The sequence below is a fragment of the Saimiri boliviensis genome, chromosome 7, assembly GCF_048565385.1.
Source record: "Saimiri boliviensis isolate mSaiBol1 chromosome 7, mSaiBol1.pri, whole genome shotgun sequence".
NCBI lineage: Eukaryota > Metazoa > Chordata > Mammalia > Primates > Cebidae > Saimiri > Saimiri boliviensis.
The window spans coordinates 115,302,947-115,325,780 of NC_133455.1; the positions used below are offsets into that span (position 1 = coordinate 115,302,947).

At 35.8% G+C, this 22,834-nt stretch overlaps 2 protein-coding genes across 2 annotated transcripts; one reads left to right on the forward strand and one right to left on the reverse strand.

The window, feature by feature from the left end:
- Positions 1 to 645: 645 nt before the first annotated feature.
- On the reverse strand, positions 646 to 22,748 carry C7H12orf60 (chromosome 7 C12orf60 homolog). Its single transcript, XM_003934554.4, has 2 exons — positions 22,669 to 22,748; positions 646 to 4,836 (listed from the first exon to the last, which is right to left on the reverse strand). Exon 2 carries the CDS (start codon positions 4,810 to 4,812, stop codon positions 4,078 to 4,080), a length of 735 nt encoding a protein of 244 aa, XP_003934603.2. The 5' UTR covers positions 4,813 to 4,836; positions 22,669 to 22,748; the 3' UTR covers positions 646 to 4,077.
- SMCO3 (single-pass membrane protein with coiled-coil domains 3) lies at positions 12,540 to 21,968 on the forward strand. The gene is made up of 2 exons (XM_003934553.3): positions 12,540 to 12,609; positions 19,686 to 21,968. Exon 2 carries the CDS (start codon positions 19,702 to 19,704, stop codon positions 20,377 to 20,379), a length of 678 nt encoding a protein of 225 aa, XP_003934602.1. The 5' UTR covers positions 12,540 to 12,609; positions 19,686 to 19,701; the 3' UTR covers positions 20,380 to 21,968.
- Positions 22,749 to 22,834: the final 86 nt, after the last annotated feature.

A 22,834-nucleotide genomic window follows, 5' to 3' on the forward strand; every position in this document is an offset into this window, starting at 1 on the left:
TCTATAATATTGGATTTTGAAAGACCATGCTCCCTATCCCTTCCGAGAAGATTTGGATACGAAGCAGCAAAACTGAAAATCAGTTCATCTATTTACTCTCCATAGGACTTCCTGAATGGCCTGTGTCATGATCAGAGGAACTGAATGGGAATTAGCTACATAAAATTACCTGGCAGGGAGTTCAGGCATCTCTGCACTATCACTCTTTAAATTGGGATTTGAAATTAACAGGGCCAAATCACCCTGTCACCTAGTTGCAGTAGCCTCTGCAGCCAATAAAGGAAAGAATTTCTACAAAAAGACAATTTATGCAACGTGCACAGGGTCGTTGGCAGTTTGGTGGCTACCTAGTAGAGAGTCTTGGAGGCACGGCTCTGGGAGTAAGCTTTTCCAGCGAGCATCAGTGAGTCAGTAATGACATGCTATATTGGGAAAAGCCACCCAACATCTTAAATACATTTTTCCTGTGCCAAATAAATGAGCCATACTATGTACAAAGCCCTTTGGGGATTAAAAGTTGAGAACACTAGGCTAGATCTCTCATGAGTTTACATTCTCTTCGGAGAAATTAAGAACATAAGCAAGCCACAAGTGAAATGCCAAAAAAAAAAAAAAAAAAAAAAAAAAAAAAAAAAAAAAAAAAGACGAAAATCAAGTTTTCTGTTCATTGCAATTCAAAAAAAGAAAGATTTCTTCCAACTGAGGTAAGAAGAGACACCAGGAAGACTTTAAGTAAGAGGCCACATTTGAACCAGGCCTTAGGGATGGGAGAAGGGGCAAGCAGAAGGAGAAAGAAACAAGAAACAGTATGTGCCAAGTGCATAGTGCCAAAAACAAGGCCAAATATTAAATGCCTGGAGCTGAGAGAAAAAGGTGATTCCTCTGGCCTATAGTTAGATAAAGCTTTCTATCAGAAATGAGGTTTTATTTAGAGGAAAGTAGAAAAGAGAAGCAGATATGGAATGATCGATGATGTGCAGCATAAGGTCAGGGAGCAGACAGGTCTGACAGAGAGCGAAGGGTAATGTGGGCTGGAGAGGAAATTGGAAGCCACTCAGTGAAGCTCAAAAGTCAGCCAAAAGCATTAGATTCCCAGGAGAAGTCATAATTTTCTGAGTAAGACAAGTCTCCTAAAGTGTTGACTCTCTAGGCACAAGCAGCAACAGCATCCTTTAAGAGCTCATTAAAATGTGAATTTTAGGACCTGATCCCAAACTACAGAATCAGCAATTGAACAAACTGTTTTAATAAGCCCTCTAGATGATTCAGCTATACACCAGCATTTGAGAACACTGTGACTTACATGATTATGACCCTTAAAGGAATAGCCAAGTTTCTAAAAATATAACTTAATTCTAACTCCTGCTGCTGTTTTACAGAACAAATCTCTGGAGACAGAAACTAATATGTAGGTACATGAGCTTGGTTAAGGATAAATGTACATAGTTCACATTCCCTCAGTCTCTCCCTATAGTCCAAAGTTTTTGAGCAAGAAATCTGTAGAGTATTGATTTAAATTGATTCAAAGTGTTTATGCAAATCTTGAGACTAGTTTTAGAAATTTTACTGTAATTTCTGCTGGGATAAATTTGTTAGGCTGGAATATCTTCCAAAGATAAAGTGGATGCTTGAATATGTGTAAAATGATGCAATTCCTAACAGAGACTTTGCTATAAGAAGTACTTACATCCTATAGTAATTTTATTAAAGGAATACATGCATCTCTCCTTTTCGTATGTACAGAAATATATTGTTTAACCTGAGGAAGTTGACTGAAACAGGAAAAATAAAAAAGGAAAAGCACTCGACCCATGTAATACTTAATTTTTATAACAAAGTATCCTTTTTAATATGCCTATTAGATTATCCTGAAGTTCTCTATTTACTCTTTTTTAAAAAATCCAATGAAGAAAATTTCAGTAGTTTGTTTTGCTTGAAGAATCAGGATTCTTGTACTGAGTTGTCTAATGATATGAATCAAATTGATTTACATTGAATGAGCTAGCTCTTGATTTGGTAAAATTCAAAAAGCATTTATTGAATTAGGTGCTTTCAGAAATACCAAGATGCAGCAAACATTGGCAACTGATAAGAAACTACACTGATGATAGGACTTGCTTTGTTTTAATAGTAAATGATCATGTGTTGTGCTGTGTTGTGTTGTGTAGTGTGGCATGTTGTGTGGCAGTTCACTTTTTCCTCCCTACTTAGGCTTCCTTCAGACAGCTAGGCCATCCCATGCGCACAGCCTAGAGGATAAATGAGACCAGGCATAGCATAGAAACACATGAGTCCACCCTACTTCGTTCTTCAAAAACTGAAGGATGGTAAAGAAAATGAGAGGAATCCAAAACCAAAGCTGTTTGAGAGAAACATTAAATATGAGTAATAGATTTAAGAAAAATACAGCTTTTCCTCAATATTTGCACAAGCCAGGAAGCAGCAGCAGACATGATGTCATTAGAATGGTCAGACTGGTGGTAGCCAGAGGTGGGAAAATGTGAAACACTGTAAGCGATCACCAGCCTAATAAGAGCCACCAGCACTTGAAGACCACCCATCTTTATTTAAGTGGGCACTACCCATCCCTAATATCAAGGGGTTACCCGGTTGCCATTCCCATTGGCATCTGGCAAGGACTTCCTGTGAACTGTCACCACCCATTCTTCTACTCACTTCACAGAAAGACTTTGCACCAAGACTTTTCTTAGTCCTTGTCCAATTCATTCCCACACGAATCCCCCTAGCTACTGCACTCAACATTCTGAAACAATCCTAAGACAAAAGGGAGACTGAAACCCTGGACACATATAGGTTCAGAAAAAGTAGCAAAGTGAGAGCCTGTCTCCCTTTTCCTCTCTCTCACCCTCTGTCTGTGTGTGTGTGTGTGTGTGTGTGTGTGTGTGTGTATTTATGAGGTGATGGTAGCAAATGAATCAATTTAACACCCTCTTCAAAACAATAAAAGAGTTCTTAATAGAAAACCTATTACAAATAAGCAAGGTTTCAGCTTCACTGTGGAGAGAAAATGAGAGTTCATGTATTGAAACTCATCCTTTTTCTAGGACCTCCAAGCTCTGGTAATGGTCAAAATCCACTTAACCCTCCCCACCAAACATTCTGAAATTCTTGCCATTTGTCTGAGGATGGAGAAGGGATTCCTTATTTAAAATGACAATAGTAACTACGATGATGAATTTGGCTTGAAGTTATCATTGCTTTTCCCATTCTCAACAGAGTTTCTGTCAGGTATCATGTGAAAATAGTTAACTTCAAGGCCAATCTTAGGAGTATACACTCATTAACAATACATGAGAACCAAAGACTTATGGTAGACCAACGGACTGTCCTATCTCATCTCTTTAAATACAAGCACATCTCAGACATCCTACTTAAGTGTTATAGTATTTTCTTTATGAAAGTTTAGAGTACCTCCATTTTTCCACCTCAGTATCTTCTAAGCATAAGACCTCAGAAGGAGACAAGTGAGTATGAACTATCTGCTCTGGTCTTACATAAGCAAGAAAAATCTATTATTGCCCATTCATTGTTCTTTACTTATGAATGAATCATATCTAAAATATTTACTGATGGCTGCTGATAGTCAAGGTACCGAAGTATACGGAAATTGGTATATGAATGACAAAAATTGAGTTTATTTTGTTTCCCACCCTGACTAGCTCTCTCTGCCAGATTGTCTATCTAATGACAATATTTACAGGTTACTTGGACTTCTCACTGAAAATAGAATGGTTAAGAGTGGGAACTAGTTTAGGACTGTTTTAATTATGCTCTAAGATAAAATATAATATTTAGACATCCTCAAATGTAATACGACATTGTTCTTTTTTCAACAATATATTCTTCTTAGTGACTGACACTTCAAACAGGCTTTCTTAATGATTTCTTTTTATTTTGATAAAGCAAAACTACAGGTGAATGTTTTGCCAGATGACTTCTCTTTACTTATATTCTAACATACCATATGTTTGGCACCAAAAGATCTTAGAAACCACTATGAAAAACGCTAGTATTTGAATTAGTTTTCTGACAGAAATGAAAATCTCTGTTGCATTGCTACCTGTCACTGGCTTTCTTAAACCCAGAAATGTTCATTTCCACAGTCTTTATGGCTTTTTGGAGGATCTCTAAGATTGGTCCCATAGCCTTGACAATTTGTTCCAACAAATCTGCTGCTGACTCTACAGGATTTTTGGAATCCTCAGTTTTTAGTACATCCTGTAGTTTTTTCAAGGTGTCTATCATAGGAGTTTTGGAAGGACCTGGACTCCTGATTCCCTCAGATGTGCTGACATCTGATTGCTCTTTGGTGTCTTCTGTATAGAAGTCACTTAATTGAAGATTCATGATGGGAAATTTCATCAAGCATGAAAGAGAAGATTCCAAACTCCCAAGGATGTTACTGCTATTTAGCACAGAGATGATGACTGGTGTACAGGCACTTTTGAATACTTCTTTAGCTGACTGATGCAACTCCTCTACATTGGTACTCTTCTCAACCATAGAGCACATGGCCATTGCAACCTTGGAACATAAAGACTCCTTTTGAATTTTGTCTTGTTTTGCATCCATTACAGATTGCATCTCCTTAAAAATTTTGAGCATTTGCTCAAAAAAATCCTTAAGGCTACTATTGTTTTTCACAGCCATCAAAAGGATTTGAGTATTCATATTGTGGTTAAACAATTCAGTCAGTGTGTTTGTGACAGAAGCAAGATCTTGTACATGAAAGAAGAACATTTTGGCAGCTTGAATCAGTCTCTCCTTATCCTTTTCTGACTCTGAAGACATTTCTCCAACAAAGAAGTTTCAGCACTACAAAGTAAAGCAGTAATCCAAATGAAAACTAAAAGTCAATTTGGCAACCATAAAGAAACTGAAAGTATAGTCTAAACATGAGGATAACTCCTGCCAAGGGCAGGAAAGCTATACAAACATTAAAACAAAAATGATATTGTGCTTCAATAAAAATAATTAAAACAGAGTAGAATAGTGTTGTATCACTGAATTTATACCACATAACAAATACGGCGTGCTGGATCCTGAAAATATCGATAGATTAATATACTGAATTACTCTATACCGCTTTTCACTCTTGCCACTCTACCCTGGGCAGAACCAACTTTCTCTCACTGCTTTGCCCCAAGGTGAGAAACAGTAGCCATGGGAAGAGCTGAAACTGTTTTCTAGCCAGAACTCCAGGAAAGGGGACCCCTGGGAATCAAATAGTGCATGGTAGACTGCAGAAGGAAGTAAAAATTATAACCAAAAAATAGCACTGTTGGGACTTTCAATGCATGTAGACTTAATGCATATGACAATTACACCATAAAGGAGAGACGGTAAGGAGACTCAGGTAGCTGAAAGATTTCTTGATTTTACTTAAAATGATAAAATATTAATTTTAAGTAGATTGTGTGAAGTGTGAAAGTATATTATAATCTCTAGAGTAACCATTAAGAAAGCAGGAAACAATGTGTCTATGGAAGTAGAGATGGGAGTGATGTGGCCCCATATTAAGGGATGATGACAGCCGGGGCTGGACGAGGCAAGGAATGGATTCTCCCTCAAGCCCCCAGCGGGGGAGTGAGATTCTGTTTTGACTTCAGCCTTCCAGCCTTGAGAGGGTACGTTTCTGTTGTTTAAAATCTCTACGTTTGTGGCAATTTGTGACAGCAGCCCGAGGATGCTAATACAGATTTTGGTCAATAGGCAAATTAAAATGAAATTTCAAAATTATTTAAGTAACTATTTATATTAGAAGATGGCTTGAAAAGGAAAACAGAGAAATTTTAAAAAACAGAACAGAAAACTAATAAAAGATGTTATACTCAATCTAAGCATATCAATAATTGCATTAATTATGGGTTTCTAGAACTAATAACTAAGTTTCATAAGGTTGAAAAATACAAGATCAAATCAATTGTATTTCTATAGAGTAGCAACAAAATGAAAATCAGAAATTAAAATTAAAACAATGACCTTTACAATATCATTAAAAATATGAAATGTTTATAGATGAATCTGAGATGAAATATCCCTACACTTACAACTCTAAAATATTGCTGAGAAAAATTAAGGAAGACCTAATTAAATAAAAAGATATATATTGTAAATGGGCCAAAACACTCAATAAGCTAAGATGGCAGTACTCCTCAAATTAATTTATAAATACAACAAAATTCCAATTAAAAAATTCCAGCAGTTTTTTTATATATGTAAAAGACAACAAATGTTCTCTTAATAGAATTAAAATAGAAGTCAGCAAAGAAGATACCTGAAAAATTACAAAATACTGTGAATTAAACAACACACTACTAAATAATTTGTGGGTCAAAAGAAGTCACAAAAATATAGAAAGTATTTTGAACTGAATGAAAATGAAAATATATCAAAATCTGTGGGATGAAACTAAAGCAGTGTTTAGAGAGAAATCCATATATTAAATGTTTATATTAGAAAGGAAGATATAAAATGAACAATTTTAACTTCTAGCTTAAGAAGTTAGAAAAGAAAGAGCAAACATTCAAAGTAAGCAAAAGGAAAAAAATAATAAAGAATAGAAATCAGTGAAATTGAAACAGAAAAACATAGATAAAATCCAATAAAACTAAAAGGTGTTTCTTTGAAAAGAAAAAACAATAAAATTGTTAAACTTTAAGCCAGATTGACCAAAAAAGATAAAAAAAAAAGGAGAGAGAACACAAATTGCCAACATAAAGAATGAGATGCCACTACTGACCCTTCAGACATAAAAAGGATAATGAGAGAACACTATGAACAATTCTGCGTGCATAAATTCAACAATCTAAATGAAACAGAGCCAATCCTTAAAAGACATAAACTATGAAAACTCACCCAAGTAAAAATAGAACACTTAGATAAATCTATATTTCTTAAAGAAATTGAATCTGTAGTTAAACACCCTCTAGAAGAGAAAACTCAAGGCATAAATGGTTTCACTGGTGAATTCAAACATATAAAAAAGAACAATTCTACACAGTATATTCCAGAAAACATAAGGGAGAATACTTCTCAACTCATTTTATAAGGCTACCATTGTAGAAAAATAAAAAAACTCTAGACCAATATTCCTTAAGAACATAGACATAAAAATCTTCAACAAAATATTATCAAATCCAATCCAAAAATGTATAAAAAGAATAATACACTGCAATCAATTTAAGGTGTATCCCAAAAATGTAAGGTTAGTTCAACATTAAAAATCAAACTAAACAAGAAAAAGCACATGATCATATCAGTAGATGCAGAAAAAGCATTTTTAAATATTCAATTTTCATTAATAATCAAAACTCTTAGCAAACTAGGAATATAAGAAAACTTTCCTAATCATAGAGGGCTCTTACAAAGAACTACAGCTAACATAATAAAAGACTAATTGCTACCCCTCAGGATCAGGAATTAGTCAGGTATGTCCACTTTCACTAGTTCTATTTAATATCATACTGGATATTGTAGAAAGTGATGTAGATCAAGAAAAAGAAAATATTCCAATTGAGAAGGAAGAAATAAAACTATCTCTGTTTGCAGACAACATGAAATCTACATACAAAATCCCAAGAAATCTACAAAAAAGTTCTAAGAGTTAAAAGTAATTTTAGCAGACACAAGGTTGGCATTCAAACACCCATATTCACTAGGAATGAACAATAGGGAACCAATATTTTTATAAGTATCATTTATAATACTCTCAATAAAATTCTTAAATATAAATCTAAGATATGTGCATAATCTGTGCACTAAGATTCAAAAAAAATAAAATTCTGAAGTAAAAAATCAAAGAAAATGTAAATAAATTGAGAGACAAACTCTGTCCATGTACTAAAAGACTATATAGCAAAGATGTCAATTCAAACTCTGTCCATGGATTGGAAGACTTATATAGTTTAGATGTCAATTTTCCCCAAATTGCTCCACAGAATTAATGCAATCACAGTAAAAATGCCACCAAGATCCTTTGTAGATACAGAACAGAATTCTAGAATATATATGCAAGTTAAAGGAACAAGAATAGACAAATATTTTTCTAAAGAAACAGAGTTAGAGGACTCACACAATCTAATATTAAGATATACCATAAAAATACAGTTTTTGGTAGTTTTGTATTGGTGATATGTAGACCAACCTAACAGAACAGTGTTGTATTGACGATATGTAGACCAACCTAACAGAACAGAAAGTCTAGAAAAAAACCACAAATGTGGTCAGTTGATTTTTAACAAAGATACAAAGGCAATTTAATACAGTAAGTTCAGGGGTTTTCACCCTAGAAGAAAATCGAGGCAATACCATTTAGGACTTAGGCATGGGCAAAGGCTTCATGACAAAAACACCAAAAGCAACTGCAACAAAAGCCAAAACGGAAAAATGAGATCTAATTAAACTAAAGAGCTTCTGCACAGCAACAGAAATTATCATCAGAGTGAATAGGCAACTTATAGAACAGAACATTTTTGCAATCTACCCATCTGACAAAGGTCTAACATCTAGAATTTATAAGGAACTTAAACAAATGTACAACCCCATCAAAAAGTGGGCAAAGGATAGGAACAGACACTTCTTTTAAAAAGACATTTACATAACCAACAAACACATGAAAAAATAAGCTCAATATCACTGATCATCAGAGAAACGCAAATCAAAACCAAAATGAGAAGCCATCACATGCCAGTCAAAATGGTGATTATTAAAAAGTCAGGAAATAGCAGATGTAGTAAGGCTGTGGAGAAATAGGAAGGCTTTTACACTGTTGGTGGGAATATAAATTAGTTCACCCATTGTGGAAGACAATATGGCAATTACTCAAGGATTTAGAACCAGAAATACCATTTGACCCATCAATCCCATTATTGGGCATATACTCAAAGGAATATAAATCATTCTACTATAAAGACACATGTACATGTATGTTTATTGCAACAGGATTTACAGTAGCAAAGATATGGAATCAACCCAAATGCCCTTCAATGATAGACTGGATAAAGAAAATGTGTTACATAAACATGATGGAATACTATACAGCCATAAAAAAGAATGAGATCATGTCCTTTACAGGGACATGGATGAAGCTGGAAACGATAATTCTCAGCAAACTAACACAGGAACAGAAAACCAAACACCGCATGTTCTCACTCATAATGGGGAGGTGAACAATGAGAATACGTGGATACAGAGAGGGGAACAACACACACCAGGGCCAGTTGGGAGGTGAGGGGCGAGGGAAGGGAACTTAGAGGATGGGTGATTAGGTTCAGCAAACCACCATGGTACACATATACCTATGTAACAAACTTGCACATTCTGCACATGTATTCCTTTTTTTTTAAGAAGAAATAAAAACAAAAAACAATTTTTAAAAAAAGAGAAAGAGAGAGAGAGAGAGAGAGAGAGTTAGTTTAGGGTTTTTCAACAAATGCTGCTGGAAAAGCCTGATACCCATATGCAAAAATATAAACCTTGATTTTTATGTCATACCATATACATACATAAATTAATTCACAATGGAACAGACATAAATGTAAAACCATAAAAGTCTTAGAAGAAAATCTTGTAACTTTTGGTTAGCCAATTAGTTCTTTGATATGTATGACACCAAAACTATATAAATTAAAGAAAAAATGATAAATTGGCTGGGCATGGTGGCACATATATTCTTAGATGTATATTTAAGTATTTTATTTTAGCATAATCCCAACACTTTGAGAGACCGAGGTGGGCAGATCACTTAAGACCAGGAGTCGGAGACCAGCCTGCCCAACATGGCAAAACCCTGCCTCTGCTAAAAATCACAAAAATTAGTTCTGTGTGGCACATGCCTGTAATCCCAGATACTCAGGAGGCTGAGAAATGAGAATGACTTGAACCTGGGGGGCCGGAAGATGTAGTGAGCAGAGATGGCACCACTGCACTCCAGCCTGGATAACAGAGTGAGACTCTGTCTCAAAAATAAAATAAAACAGAAGAAAAATTTTAAAGAATTGGTCAGCAATTTCAAATGCCACACATATGATAAAAAAACTGTAAATTATTTCTTATGTCTAGTCATTACAATGTCATGGTAATGCTAGAAAAGCAATTTTGCAAGAGACGGGAATATGTGCAGAAGCTAGATTATAAATACGGGAAAATTAATAAAGAAAATAAAGTAGAGGCAGTGCATGTACACTACCCAATTGGGACTTCTAACTGTGAAGAAGAGAGATAAAAAGAGGCTACTGGGTCAAAAAGGTGATTATTTTAGGTTTGCTTGGTTTTTTTAAGTGCAACATTCATAAGTGCTGGCAAATTGTTGAAACAATCATAATTGAATCAGGCAACTTATTCAGGGTCATGTAATATATGATTTTTGAGCAGAGTTTTTTAGGAAAAGAAGGGGGTAAGCTTTAGGATAAAGGGGAAATAAAAGCATTCTAAATAAAAGAAACTATCAAGTGAGAGCTACATGCAGATAAGTTTGGAGATATTATTGCTTTCACTCTCATTTCCTATCACTGTCAATCGAGCAGTGAAACTTGTCAAATCAGCCTTCCTGATTCCCTAAAACCACCCTGACTCCACGATCTATGCTAGGAAAATTTGGCATCTGACTATTGCTCTGATGCCAATACTGGCTTTAGTTATCAAGGAAGATTTAAGAAGTTCAAGTTTTCAACCTGAGAAACTGATTGCAGAAAAGAGAAGTTCAAGTTGATCAGGTGGCTCAGTATGAAGTCAATATTGCTTCTAGTTTTTCTCTGATAATTCTTTTGCATTGCTACTGTTTATACTTTACTTTTGGCAACTCCACTTAGGCTACTATGCCGTGGGAGAGAAAGGAGTGGATGAGTAGGCAACAAATGTTAAGAAGGGTAGAAATAGGAGAGAAACAAAACACCTCAGGAACAAGTGGGTTGAATGGTACTCTTTAACAATAGCCTCTTCAGAAACAAAATGTAACTGTTTGAAGACAGCGTAAGAAACAGACATATTTTGTCCAGATACTGTAGGTAATGGAGTTGGTGACTCATGCTTTATCGTCCAAACTTACTAATCAAGTTTACATAATGTTCCCTTCCTGAAATCCAAACTCCAAACATTAAAAAGAATTTTTTAATGGTTCACTATTACCTACAGAATGAAATACAATTTACTAGCATGACATTTAAGGTTATCTACAAGCTGTTTTCAATTTTCCATTACTTACCTACCCTTAACTGCTCCCACATACACCCTGTATCACCAGCACGGTAGATTTTGTTCCGTGAAAATGCTCTAGAATTTCTGGTACAGCTCCTTTGCTCTCAATGTTCCCTCTATCTGTATTATCTCCTCTATACCACCCACCCCCACTCAAACATCTGTTAAAATCCTACTTATCACCCACACCTAGTTCAGATACACTGGCCACATATCCCCACGTGGTGGAGCCCTGGATACATCAAGGGCAAGATGATCCACTGGGACAAAACTAAAAAGTCCCCCGACTTAGCCCTTCTTTAGGATCACAGGGCAGCATCTTCAGATTTTAAAGTCTCCTGTCTGCCTGTCTGGCATTTTGGTCCTGTATCCTGTACCCACCCATTCTCCTCTCCCCTCTATCAGGAGATACTGTTGTTAATATATAAATAGCTACCATTTCATAAGAGCTTGCCACATATCAGCCACTATGCCAACTACTTTATAAACATTATCCCATTTAAACCTTATGAAAATCCATAAATTATGAACTAATACTCACATTACACCAATGGGAAAACTTAGAGAGGCTAAGTGACTTTCTTAGGGTTGCCTGACTAGTAAGTGGTACCTGGAGTGCACAGAACCAGGACTGTCTAAGTGTAAAGCCTGCAGTCTTTCACTAAGTTACACTGGGCCTGAGTGATTTGCCTATGACTGAGGTGTCTTTGCTGTGGAAGAATCAATGGGTATGAAGTCAGAAGCCAGAAGCAGCAACAGGGAAGACTCTGATCTGAGCTTTCAGGAAAAAGAGTCAAGTTGGTCTTTAAGGTTTTTATATTGTCAAGAAAATTCACCAACATAGGAAGAGAGAGAGTGAAAAAAAGAACTCCTAGCTGGAAAGAAGAGAAAAATGTTGAATGCAAGTAACTGTATTTCTATCTCTTGAGAATTTAAATAATCAGCAACAGTTAGAGGTGCAAATGCAACAGAAGCTAAAAGAAACTTAGTATCTGGAATAGTTGACAAGAGAAAACCCCAATATCTGAGAGCTGCCATCAAAGAGCTATCTTCTCCACTGAATCGAATTAGCTCGGTTGTACAGCGCTTCTCAACAATAAAAGTCCATTAAAGAACAGAAATTTAAAAATAAGTTTTACCGTGCTGTCTTCCAATTTATATAACTTAATACTGTATATTAAGTTTTTATTAATAGTTAATAAAAGAATTCTGAAGTCCAAGCCATGTAGAAATAGCCTATAAACCAGACAGGCAGAGGGACCCAGCAGAGACTAGCAAAGTCTATAAGTCATCACATTCCATCAGAAATATCCAGATGAAACCAGATGAAAAAGCACTTTAACAATACTCCTGAACAACTGCTGGGACCACGGAACTCAGAAACACAGCGAGGTAAGCAACATGGATATTTCTATTAGTACTGATATAATACTTTTTCTCAATGGTAACAGGAATTTGAAATAGCCTGTCAGTCTTGAATCTTACCATAAATAGAATAAAGCAAAAAGACAGCTTTGTTATAGGAGGATCCCATGACATGTCCCTTGTGATTTAGAAGAAACCTTCCTTGGTGTCTTCTCTGAAGACAACAGAGAAGGAAGCAAATTAACCACTTCTAGGACTGATTAGGTCCCAGTGGAAGAGAAGCAGTAAAGACATCAATTTTAAGAAGGATTAAGGATAAAATGATACCTGTGTGAATGTGTGAAGTTTATATGAATAGTAACATTTCCTTCTATGTCATAATATAGACACTCAGTCCCTATCTGTGAATGAATGAACGTGGAATCTAATACTGGTTAATGTATAGTACTCATACTCGTTCATAAATTATGTTATATCTAAATATCTCTGAGCATTTGCTGTGTGTCTCCAAACAGGCTGTTATCGTGTTGAGGACAAGGAACACTGTCTCTTTCAAATGCCTCAAGGGATACAGTAGAGGCCTCACCAGTGAGCACTTGATAAATGCTGATGAATGACTTTAATATTATTCTTTCTGTACAGAAACTTTCAAAGAATTTATGTTACAAAGTGTATCATCATCATCATCACATCATGATCAATGTTTGTTTTAATTAAAGGCCATGTTTTTTATTTGAATTAAAGGCGACTCAGAACTAGTTAGAAGCTGTTATTTTCTCCTGAAAGGCTCCTGACTTTACCTACACCACACTCCAAATAAGGGAACTACGCATGACAGCAAAACCCTGTTTGGACAGTGAGGGAAAGTGGCAGCAAGAAGAAACGTAAAACCTCACAGAGCACTAATGACTAAACACCAGAGATTTAGAACAGGGTCATGTTTTTCTTTCTTTAATTGTTATAAAAAAAAAAGTTCAAACATACGCAGAAGTGGAGACAATAATATAGTAAACTCCCATGTACCCATAACTCACCGTTAAAGCTTATCAAAACAAGTCCAATGTTATTTCCTCTATAACCCTACCCCACTATTCTTTCCAGATTATTTGCAAGCAAATCTCAGAGACCATTTCATTTTACCTTTAACATTTTTAGTATGTATTTCCAAGCAGGCAAGAACTTCTCTTTTTAAAATTTAACCTTACACTTCCCAAATCAACAATATTTAAAGAGGACCATCTTTGACTTTGAAAGATACCGGCCCTATGCTCAGTATCAGGGTGACGGGATCATTTACACCCCAAACCTTAGCATCCCGCAGTAGTCAGGCAACAAACTTGCATATGTACCTCCTAGATCTAAACTAAAAATTGAAAAAGGAAGAAAGAGAGAGAGAGAGAGAACTAGTATCCTGCCATAAAAATTTATTTGGGGTAGCAGGGTAAAAGCTTTTGGAATGCAATTTACAATACATATCAAAAGTAATAAAAATTGAATTCCCATTACTTATGCCACTAATTATGTAATTCTTCTAGATATTTATGCCAAGAAAATAATCCAAATAATGGAGGAAAAAAATGTGTGGGTATCTAAATGCTCATTAGAATACTGTGACAGTGAAACAATTTTGAATTTATTAAATTACGGTAAAGATATGGAATAGTATATGTAACCAATAAAATATTTTTAAAACTATAAACAGGAGAAGGTGTTAAGTGAATTAATGTAAGATGAATTTAATTTACACTATTATTATAACTTTGTAGATACTTATGCATATAAACAGATTTTTTAAATGAATACAAAAATCGAAAGTAAGATGGTAGGTTTATGGGTGTTTTTACTCCATTTTTAAAAGTTTATATATTACTGGTAATAAGTTTATATTAAAAAATTATTTGTTTTACAAAACCGTTCACTTTTAATTTCTCCATAATGTACCATCTGTCAAGGCACAAATCATATATTGCCTTCTCCATGAAGCTTTCTCTAATCACGTTGATACTAATTTCTAAGTTCCAATAACACTTGACAGTCCACACACTACTGTTATTCACGAAAGTATCCTAAAAAGTTTTATTTGAACATATGATAACCAATACATTTTCCCTTTCTGAAAAAACTAAAACTGCGTGACGTCATTAAAAAAAACATTAACTTTTAGATACAATTATCAGTATATTTTTACCATATCTTATATGTGCTTTAATCTTAAATGCTAACTTCTCAATTCAAAACAATTGACAAAGTTAGGTCCAATAACCATCATCTCAAGCTAACCTTGTCTCTATTTTCATTTCTTAAGGTGTGCTGATCAATGACATCAGCACTTTCAGATGTTTTTGTCATTTTTTAGTAAAATAACAAGTCAAAAAGTTCCAAACTTTGTTTTAGCAACAGAACTCTCTCATCAAACAAAATTTTACCCACCCAGAGCCCAAATCTGTAGAGCAGCTGCTCCAGTCCAGCAAAGGCCCACATGAAAAATGGGAGTCCCAGAGACCAAGAGCTCCACCTGCTGGCTAGCAATTCCCCATCGGCTGCTCCAGGGCACTATAGAACCCATTTCATGGATAACTGCAATAAAATATTCGAATAATAGCACAAACTGTGTACATAAGTGGATGGTAATTCCCCAAGTAGAATTTTTCACTGACAGGAAGCACCATCATGTGATAATTCAAATTATGTAAAAGTTCAAAGTTACTATACAAGAGGTGTAGTTAATTAGGGCTGGATTAAACATACCACTTGCTGCTGGTGCCACAATCTTTGAAAGTGACAGGTCATCACCGAAAATGGAATAAGATGGAGAAAGTATATGGCTCAGAACTCCTCTCAGGCACAATAATATAGATTGTTTGTAAAATATCACTTGAGGTTTGCCTGAGTAACAACTATGATCTTTAAGAAGGATGACTCCAAATAACTGCAGGGCTTTTGTTTTGCTAAATGGAGTCAGAACTAAATTGTTAAGGGCAACAATGAAAATACTGCACACTGCCAACTATGGTTCTCTGTGTGGTGCTCAACCTCTCCTTAATTGTCAGGCACATATTTAAGAATATCTACTTGAGGCAGGGTGCGGTGGCTCATGCCTGTAATCCCAGCACTTTGGGAGGCCCAGGCGGGTGGATCACCTGAGGTCAGGAGTTCGAGATCAGCCTGAACAACATGTAGAAACCCTGTCTCTACTAAAAATACAAAAAAATCAGCTGGGCATGGTGGTACATGCCTGTAATCCCAGCTACTGGGGAAGCTGAGGTAGAAGGATTGCTTGAACCCGGGAGGTGGAGGTTGCAGTGAGCCGAGTTTGCCCCATGGCACTCCAGCCTGGGCAACAAGAGTGAAACTGTCTCAAAAAAAAAGAATATTTACTTGAAAAGTTACAAATTGTTAACCTTACTAGATGACTAAATGTCTCCATAAAGCCACAGTGCCAATATATTATATATTAAAGTATGGGTTGTTTAAAACAAATTTGCACAAATACCAACTGTACCTTTATAATTTTGTATGACATATTACTTTCAACTTGACATTATAGTTATAAATCGGTCTTAACTTCCTAATTAGATCACAAATTCCAAAAATGCAAGGACCACGTCTTTTTCATCTTTGTACGCTTTGCAGAGTGGTGCAAGCATATGACCTTACACATGGAAAATGCTAACCTATTAGATAAATTGTTAATGAATCAGTAATTGCCTTCTTCACTAAGCTCTTCAAACTTCACCTATCCAAAAAACAATTCAATGGTTTCACCTTCAATCCCCATCTCTCCTCTTCCTAATTCCCCAGTGCTCCTTATCTCATTTGGGGTGTGGAAATAACCTTGAGCTGTATTCAGTACTGGAGCTCAGAGTACCTGAGCAGGTATGGTGGCAGGCCTGCTGAAGATCTGTTAGCACAAGAAAACCCTCCCTACTGCCCACCCTAAGGAAAAAATCTAGGAAGGTAAACCGGACTCAGAATAAAAGTCCTTTTTCATTGTAAGAAAAACATAACCCTTAGCACATCATAACGTCTCTTAAATAAACTTGTTATCGAAACAAAGTCATGGACTGACGTCTAGATCCTGTGAAGAAAAGTATGAGAGTGCAAGTATAAGAGCACGACTGCTTACAAGGAGGAAAAGCATTACTTCAGTAGTTTAAAACATATGGTGTCTTACACTTTGATTTCTAGTAAGACTGAACTTCTCTCACCATTTTATTAGCTACTATTTTTTTGTACTCTGTTCAAGGTTGTTCGCTCATTTATATATTAGACCATCACAGCTTTTTTAAAATAACAATACATTTTTGCGTTTTCTCCAGTTTGCTTTCAGTTCTTTTTACATTGGCTATCTTTGTTAGTCAAATTTTTGCACATCATTTTTTTTTCATTGATTTTAGGCTTATAAAGTCCTCCTCCATACATATATTTGAAACTTATCCATTTTCTTTTAGCTATTAATTTTTTAACATATATTACACTAAAAATTTTGTTATTAATTTTTAACTCCAAAGTCTAGCCCACGACTCAGGAGCATTTATGGAGTAATCATTTCGATTATTTTTTATTTGAGATTCTATAATTTATCATTATCAAATAAGCCAGATAAAAGAGTCTGCTTTGAGGACTAATTTGTTCCATTAATTCACTGACTCTTGCAGCCATACCATACGTTTACTGTTTTGTTTTTATGGTGTTTTAATACTGGGGATGGGAGAAGAGCCCTGTTTTTTTCCTGAAAAAATAAGTCTTAACCTCTTTAGCTTTTCAGATACATTTTATGATTTTTAAGTCTTGATAAAGCAATGAGTTAACTGAAAATGAGCCGATCAGTTGGAAGCATTCTGCCTCCCATCCAGGAGGAAGGTTCATTTCTCCATTTGTTTATCTTGAGGTAGATAGAACCACCCACCTTTTCTGGAAACTATGCCTTCAAATAATGGCATATGATAGCTTCTAGAGATTTTTCCAGGATAAGAAAACTCTCACCTAACCGTCTGAGTAGAAATACAGCTAATTTGCTTCCAAATTCAGTCCAAAACTAGAGTTTTCATTTCATGATAAGATCTGAAAACCAGGAGTCAAAAAAGACAAACATTTAATGGAAAATTACTAGAAAAAAAAAGAAAATTCCAAGTCCAAATCTGTGCTTATGAAATTACAGTTTGCAACCCATTAGTAAGTTTACAGAATATCTGCTAGATCTTCAACAAGCAATTTCTTTAAAGGGAATTGGATTAGAAAAGTTTCTAAGCATTGTTTTGTGGAAATGTGTGTGTGTTACACATGTGTGTGCCTATATATGTGTGTATGTGTGCTGGATTTGAATTAAGGATAAAAAATGAATTTCTGACCATGGCAATTTATTTTACCAGGAGGTTCTGGTGCATTTTTCTAAATCTAACAACATACGTGGTTATTTATGTTCCAAACCATTTCAGAAAATTTTCCCTTTTCCTTTTCCAAATTGTATTCATACGATTTGGAGGATAGGTTGTTTTCAAGTTTACTTTCTTGAAAGAAAAACATCTGCATTCCTTCATCCCATGCCTCTGAGGTTCCTCTTAAGCAGAATAAGAACCATGTGCTACAAGACATAGGGTCCAAATTAATTACAATGTTGTTTATTCAAAAAGAGACTGTGCCAGATTCCACATGGATATGGATAGAGAACTTTTTTCTTTCTTTTCTCCCAACAGTTTAATTAAAAAAAAATAAAAGTGCCAGCCACATAGGAAGGCTACTGAAAGTATGCATATTGAAGAGCATCATGATCTTATTGGCTCAAATTTAGGTTTTTCATCCAAATTAACACAGAAGAGCATGACTGTTAGTTTCCTCTAAACGGTGCCGCAGGCCAGAAGGACAAACACTGAAGCCTCTTATCAAGTTTATTTTATTAATTCTATGATGTACTCTCACCACTTTTTTTTTTTTTTTTTTAGACAAAGTCTCACTCTGTCACCCAGGCTGAAGCACGGTGGCACCATCTTGGCTCACTGCAACCTCCTCCTCTGGGTTCACACGATTCTCCTGCCTCAGCTTCCAGAGTAACTGGGATTACAGGCATGCACCACCACACTAATTTTTGTATCTTTAGTACAGTTGGGGTTTCGCTGTGTTGGCCAGGCTGGTCTTGAACCCGCGGCCTTAAGTTATCCACCTGCCCCAGCCTCCCAAACTGCTGGGATTACAGGCCTGAGTCACCATGCCTAGCCCCTTATTCTTTAATAAACTTTTGTAAAATGGCATTTTTTTTTCTGACATTAACTCTAGTTTATCTAAATAATGTTTAGGTGCAATACTATTTAGACCATTCTAAATAATTTAATTTATAAGCTTTGCAAATGGAAAATCACAAAGATAACCATGTGCTTATCTCTGATTAATACTGTGCCCTGTATAGTGCCTACCTTCTCACATGAAATTTTAATCCATAGAGTCTTGAATATATACTCTTAACCCCCCAAAAATTTTTAAAGATTCTAGCATAATATGTACATTGCCTTTGGATATCCCTTAGGTTTAGAAAACAAATAATTTGCCTGTAGAAAAATATAAAGTGATTTGAGTATTTTAAATTAAAACAACCAAGTATTGAAACACAAAAAATAGCCCTGTAAATTCATAATTATTAACATTCATCTGGCCCTGACTACTAGTTTAACTCCAAATGCTAGAGAAATCAGTCTGGTAGGTGTGGTCAATGTGGTGAGTAGGGGTTGGGGAAACTAAGGAGCTCTAGTAATCAAAAGCTAATTAGTTCAAATTGGGGTATATTTCAAATAAAAGTTATTAAATATTACCTGGAAATAATCATGCATATTAACAGATGCCTGATAAACATGAATATTTCCCACCACCACAAAATCTAATGCCTTAATTTATGCATCAAAGGGGTTGTATTATGTTGCCTACATTTTTCATACACTGACTCCAAATTTCATAACTGTTTTAAAGAACTTGTTGAGCGTTCTGAGGAATTCTCCTTAGACAGCATGTTGCTTCTTTGCTATTCATGAAGAAAAAGATTTCCTAGTCCCTTCTACACAGTTAGCAGATATTCTTTAAGACTTTGAGTAAAAATGTACCATTTTATTTTTCAGCAATCATATTGGAAATATGGCCCAAAGTGACTTCCTCTACCCAGAGAACCCAAAGAGGCGGCAGGAAGTAAATCGTCTTCACCAGCAGCTCCTTGATTGCTTATCTGACAGCTTCGATGTCACCAATAAGCTGACAGAGGTTTTAAATGTGCACTTGGGGTGCAGGCTGGCCTCCATCGAGATGAAAAGAGATGGGACCATCAAAGAAAACTGTGACATCATCATCCAAGCCATCTTGAAAATTCAAAAGGAATTGCAAAAGGTTGATGAAGCACTAAAAGATAAGCTAGAGCCAACCCTCTATAAAAAACTTCAGGATATTAAGGAAAGAGAAACAGAGAAAATTGCAATAGTGCAAAAGGTTATTTCGGTTATTCTGGGAGAAGCTACATCTGCAGCCAGTGCAGTCGCTGTTAAACTTGTGGGTTCCAGTGTCACAACTGGCATCATTAACAAGTTGGTCACTGTGTTAGCTCAAATTGGTGCTTCTCTCCTTGGCAGTATTGGAGTTGCTGTTCTTGGCCTTGGCATAGATATGATTGTCCGTGCCATCCTGGGAGCAGTGGAAAAAACACAGCTTCAAGCAGCCATCAAAAGTTATGAGAAGCATCTGGTGGAGTTCAAGTCAGCCTCAGAAAAATATAATCATGCCATTACTGAGGTCACCAATACAGTGAAACACCAAATGAAATGAACAGCCATTTTATTTGCACTGGAATGTTTTTCTGCTTCCTTTTCAGCAATGTGTTTGTTTCTTTGATTAGGTTCATTTTTTACATGCTTCCAATATGGACTTAAATAGGATAAACATTTTGGAGAGGGAAACTGGAGATGCCAAGACTAGATGACTACATGAGTTTTGAGTCAACAGTGCCTGGATCACTTGGTGCCAGACCCTGTGAGGTAAAGAAGATTATATCCCTGGATGTTTTCACACCCTGCTCTACCAGATTAACATCAGGGTAAATGATATCATAGAGTGCAAGTATAAGGGTTACTTTTTCCTTCTCTAATTTCATAAAAATTCTTAAATTTTGCATTGGCAGAGACTTTCATTTCTACCACCAGCTTCAAACATGATTTAGTTATAATGGGACATACTTAGTAACTTCTGCCTAGAAACAAATTGTGGGCCTTTGAATGGGACAGAAATACTACCCTATTTTTGACCATCAGAGTAAATCTGGTTTTCTGTAAACTGGAAGAGACTGAAAAACAGTTTGTAACAATTTGCTTCAATTAGTACAGGAAGCAGATCTGTAAACATCTACTAATTACATAATGTAAACTGGATGGATTTTAAAATGGTAAAGATCAAAACTAAAAACATAAAGGTCCTGTTTCTATAACTGCAATCAACCCTGACCAATTGTGATGATTAAATATTGCGCAAGTGAATGTTCAAACACTGAAACATTTAAAAGACAAGCAAGCAAAGCACAGCTACACATGAATAAAATGCATTAAGGATGCAGAATAGAAGGTCAGTACTTTTAAAGCATTTGTCATTTAAAGGAAAATCACAATTTATTATAACATGAGTTTTCAGAAAAAAATACGTAATTTCATTTTCAACACTAGCAAAAAGGAGGCAGCTGCCTTTGCTACATGACATATTAGGTGGGCCATTTCACTAATTACCTAATTTTAGAAAGCGCCAAAGTCTTTGGAGGCCTAATGGTTCAGCTGAACCTCTGCAAACACGTTTGTTTTCTCAATCCTTTGCCAATGAATAATTCCCATGAGGACTCTTTTAGTCTATACTGACAAAATTATTAAAATGCTGTTGATGCCAGACTGTGTTTGTTATAGTTGAGTCTCCCATCCAAGTACAAGAAATGTATTGAAATAAAAACTCCTCAGCATATATTAAAAATATTAGCTACGTGAAAAATTTTAGCTATCTGACTTTACTATTTCCAACATACACTTTGTTTGCTCTTTCTTTTCCAGTATTGTTCTTCAAAACTAGTCGCAAAACTATGACCACTACTATGGTGCAGGGAAAGAAAAAAAAAAAACTAGCTGCAAAACATTACAACTTAGTTCACCTTCAACATTCAACATTATTTTCTTTTTCATGTATTACCTGGTTTATCAGCTTTAACCTATAAGAGCTTGTCATTGCTTTCTGAGACTCAAATTCAGTCTAAAGTCAAATCAAGAATTTCCTAACACAAAGGTAAGTTTAGGTATTGGAATGGTAGTAATGCTTTTACACCGCTAAGGGCAGTTTAAAGATTCTGCTAAAAATTAATATGTATCTCCAGCAACATTTGAAATATTTATAACTGATGGTAAGGATAGCCTTCCTACATAGGATACTCAGGTTAAGGTTACAAATAACCAAGTGTGTCCTGTAAGATAATTTTTTAAATGTTTTAGCTTACCTTTAAGGGAAATAAGTGGGGTTAGACTCAGGGAAGGAGAGGATAGAAGGTATGAAAAGAGGGAATAGAGGTAGGGAAAGGACGAAGGCTAGAGTTAAGTGAATAATCCTGTACGTAGAGTGACATCATAGAGGACTTTTGGCTGATGAAAAGACCAGTCGGGAATAGAGCCAATAGAGATCAACTTCGTCACTCATAAATTTAAAACCGACAGCATACGTACTCCCACACATCCTCTTCAAAACAATAGTAATAAACAATAAATCACCGCCCGTATAAGCAATTTGCGACTCTAACAAGGGTGTTGATTTATTTGTTCAGGTCTACAAATGTTCCGTTCTGCGTGTCTTATTAAATTTCCACACGTACCAGCCGCCCACATGGGATAACCTGATGCTTACAAAGCAGATTAAACTCAGTGGCAAATGTTATCTAGGGATTCGTTCACAAACGGAAACACCCCTAAAGGATGGCACCTGCCTGCATCATAAAAAAAACATAAAAATCCAAAAACTAAAGTAATTCTGAGAAACAGAAAACGCAGAACACTTCTCTAACTGCATAACGCACGGTTCTCGGACAGCTCAACGTACTAAGATCCCAGCAACCGGGTCCGAACGCCTCCAACTCGAGCCAGGATCGTCAACCAATCAGACAGCAGCTTTCGTCTTCTAATTCCTATTGTACTAGATACTTGCAATGAGGCGGGCTCTTAGCCGACAACCAACCAATTGGGTAGTGCATGGAGCCGGAAGCGAC

What these genes read in the sequence shown, in the direction of transcription:
- C7H12orf60 (XM_003934554.4), bottom strand. Translation starts at nt 4,812, where the DNA reads ATGTCTTCAGAGTCAGAAAAGGATAAGGAGAGACTGATTCAAGCTGCC.
- SMCO3 (XM_003934553.3), top strand. Translation starts at nt 19,702, where the DNA reads ATGGCCCAAAGTGACTTCCTCTACCCAGAGAACCCAAAGAGGCGGCAG.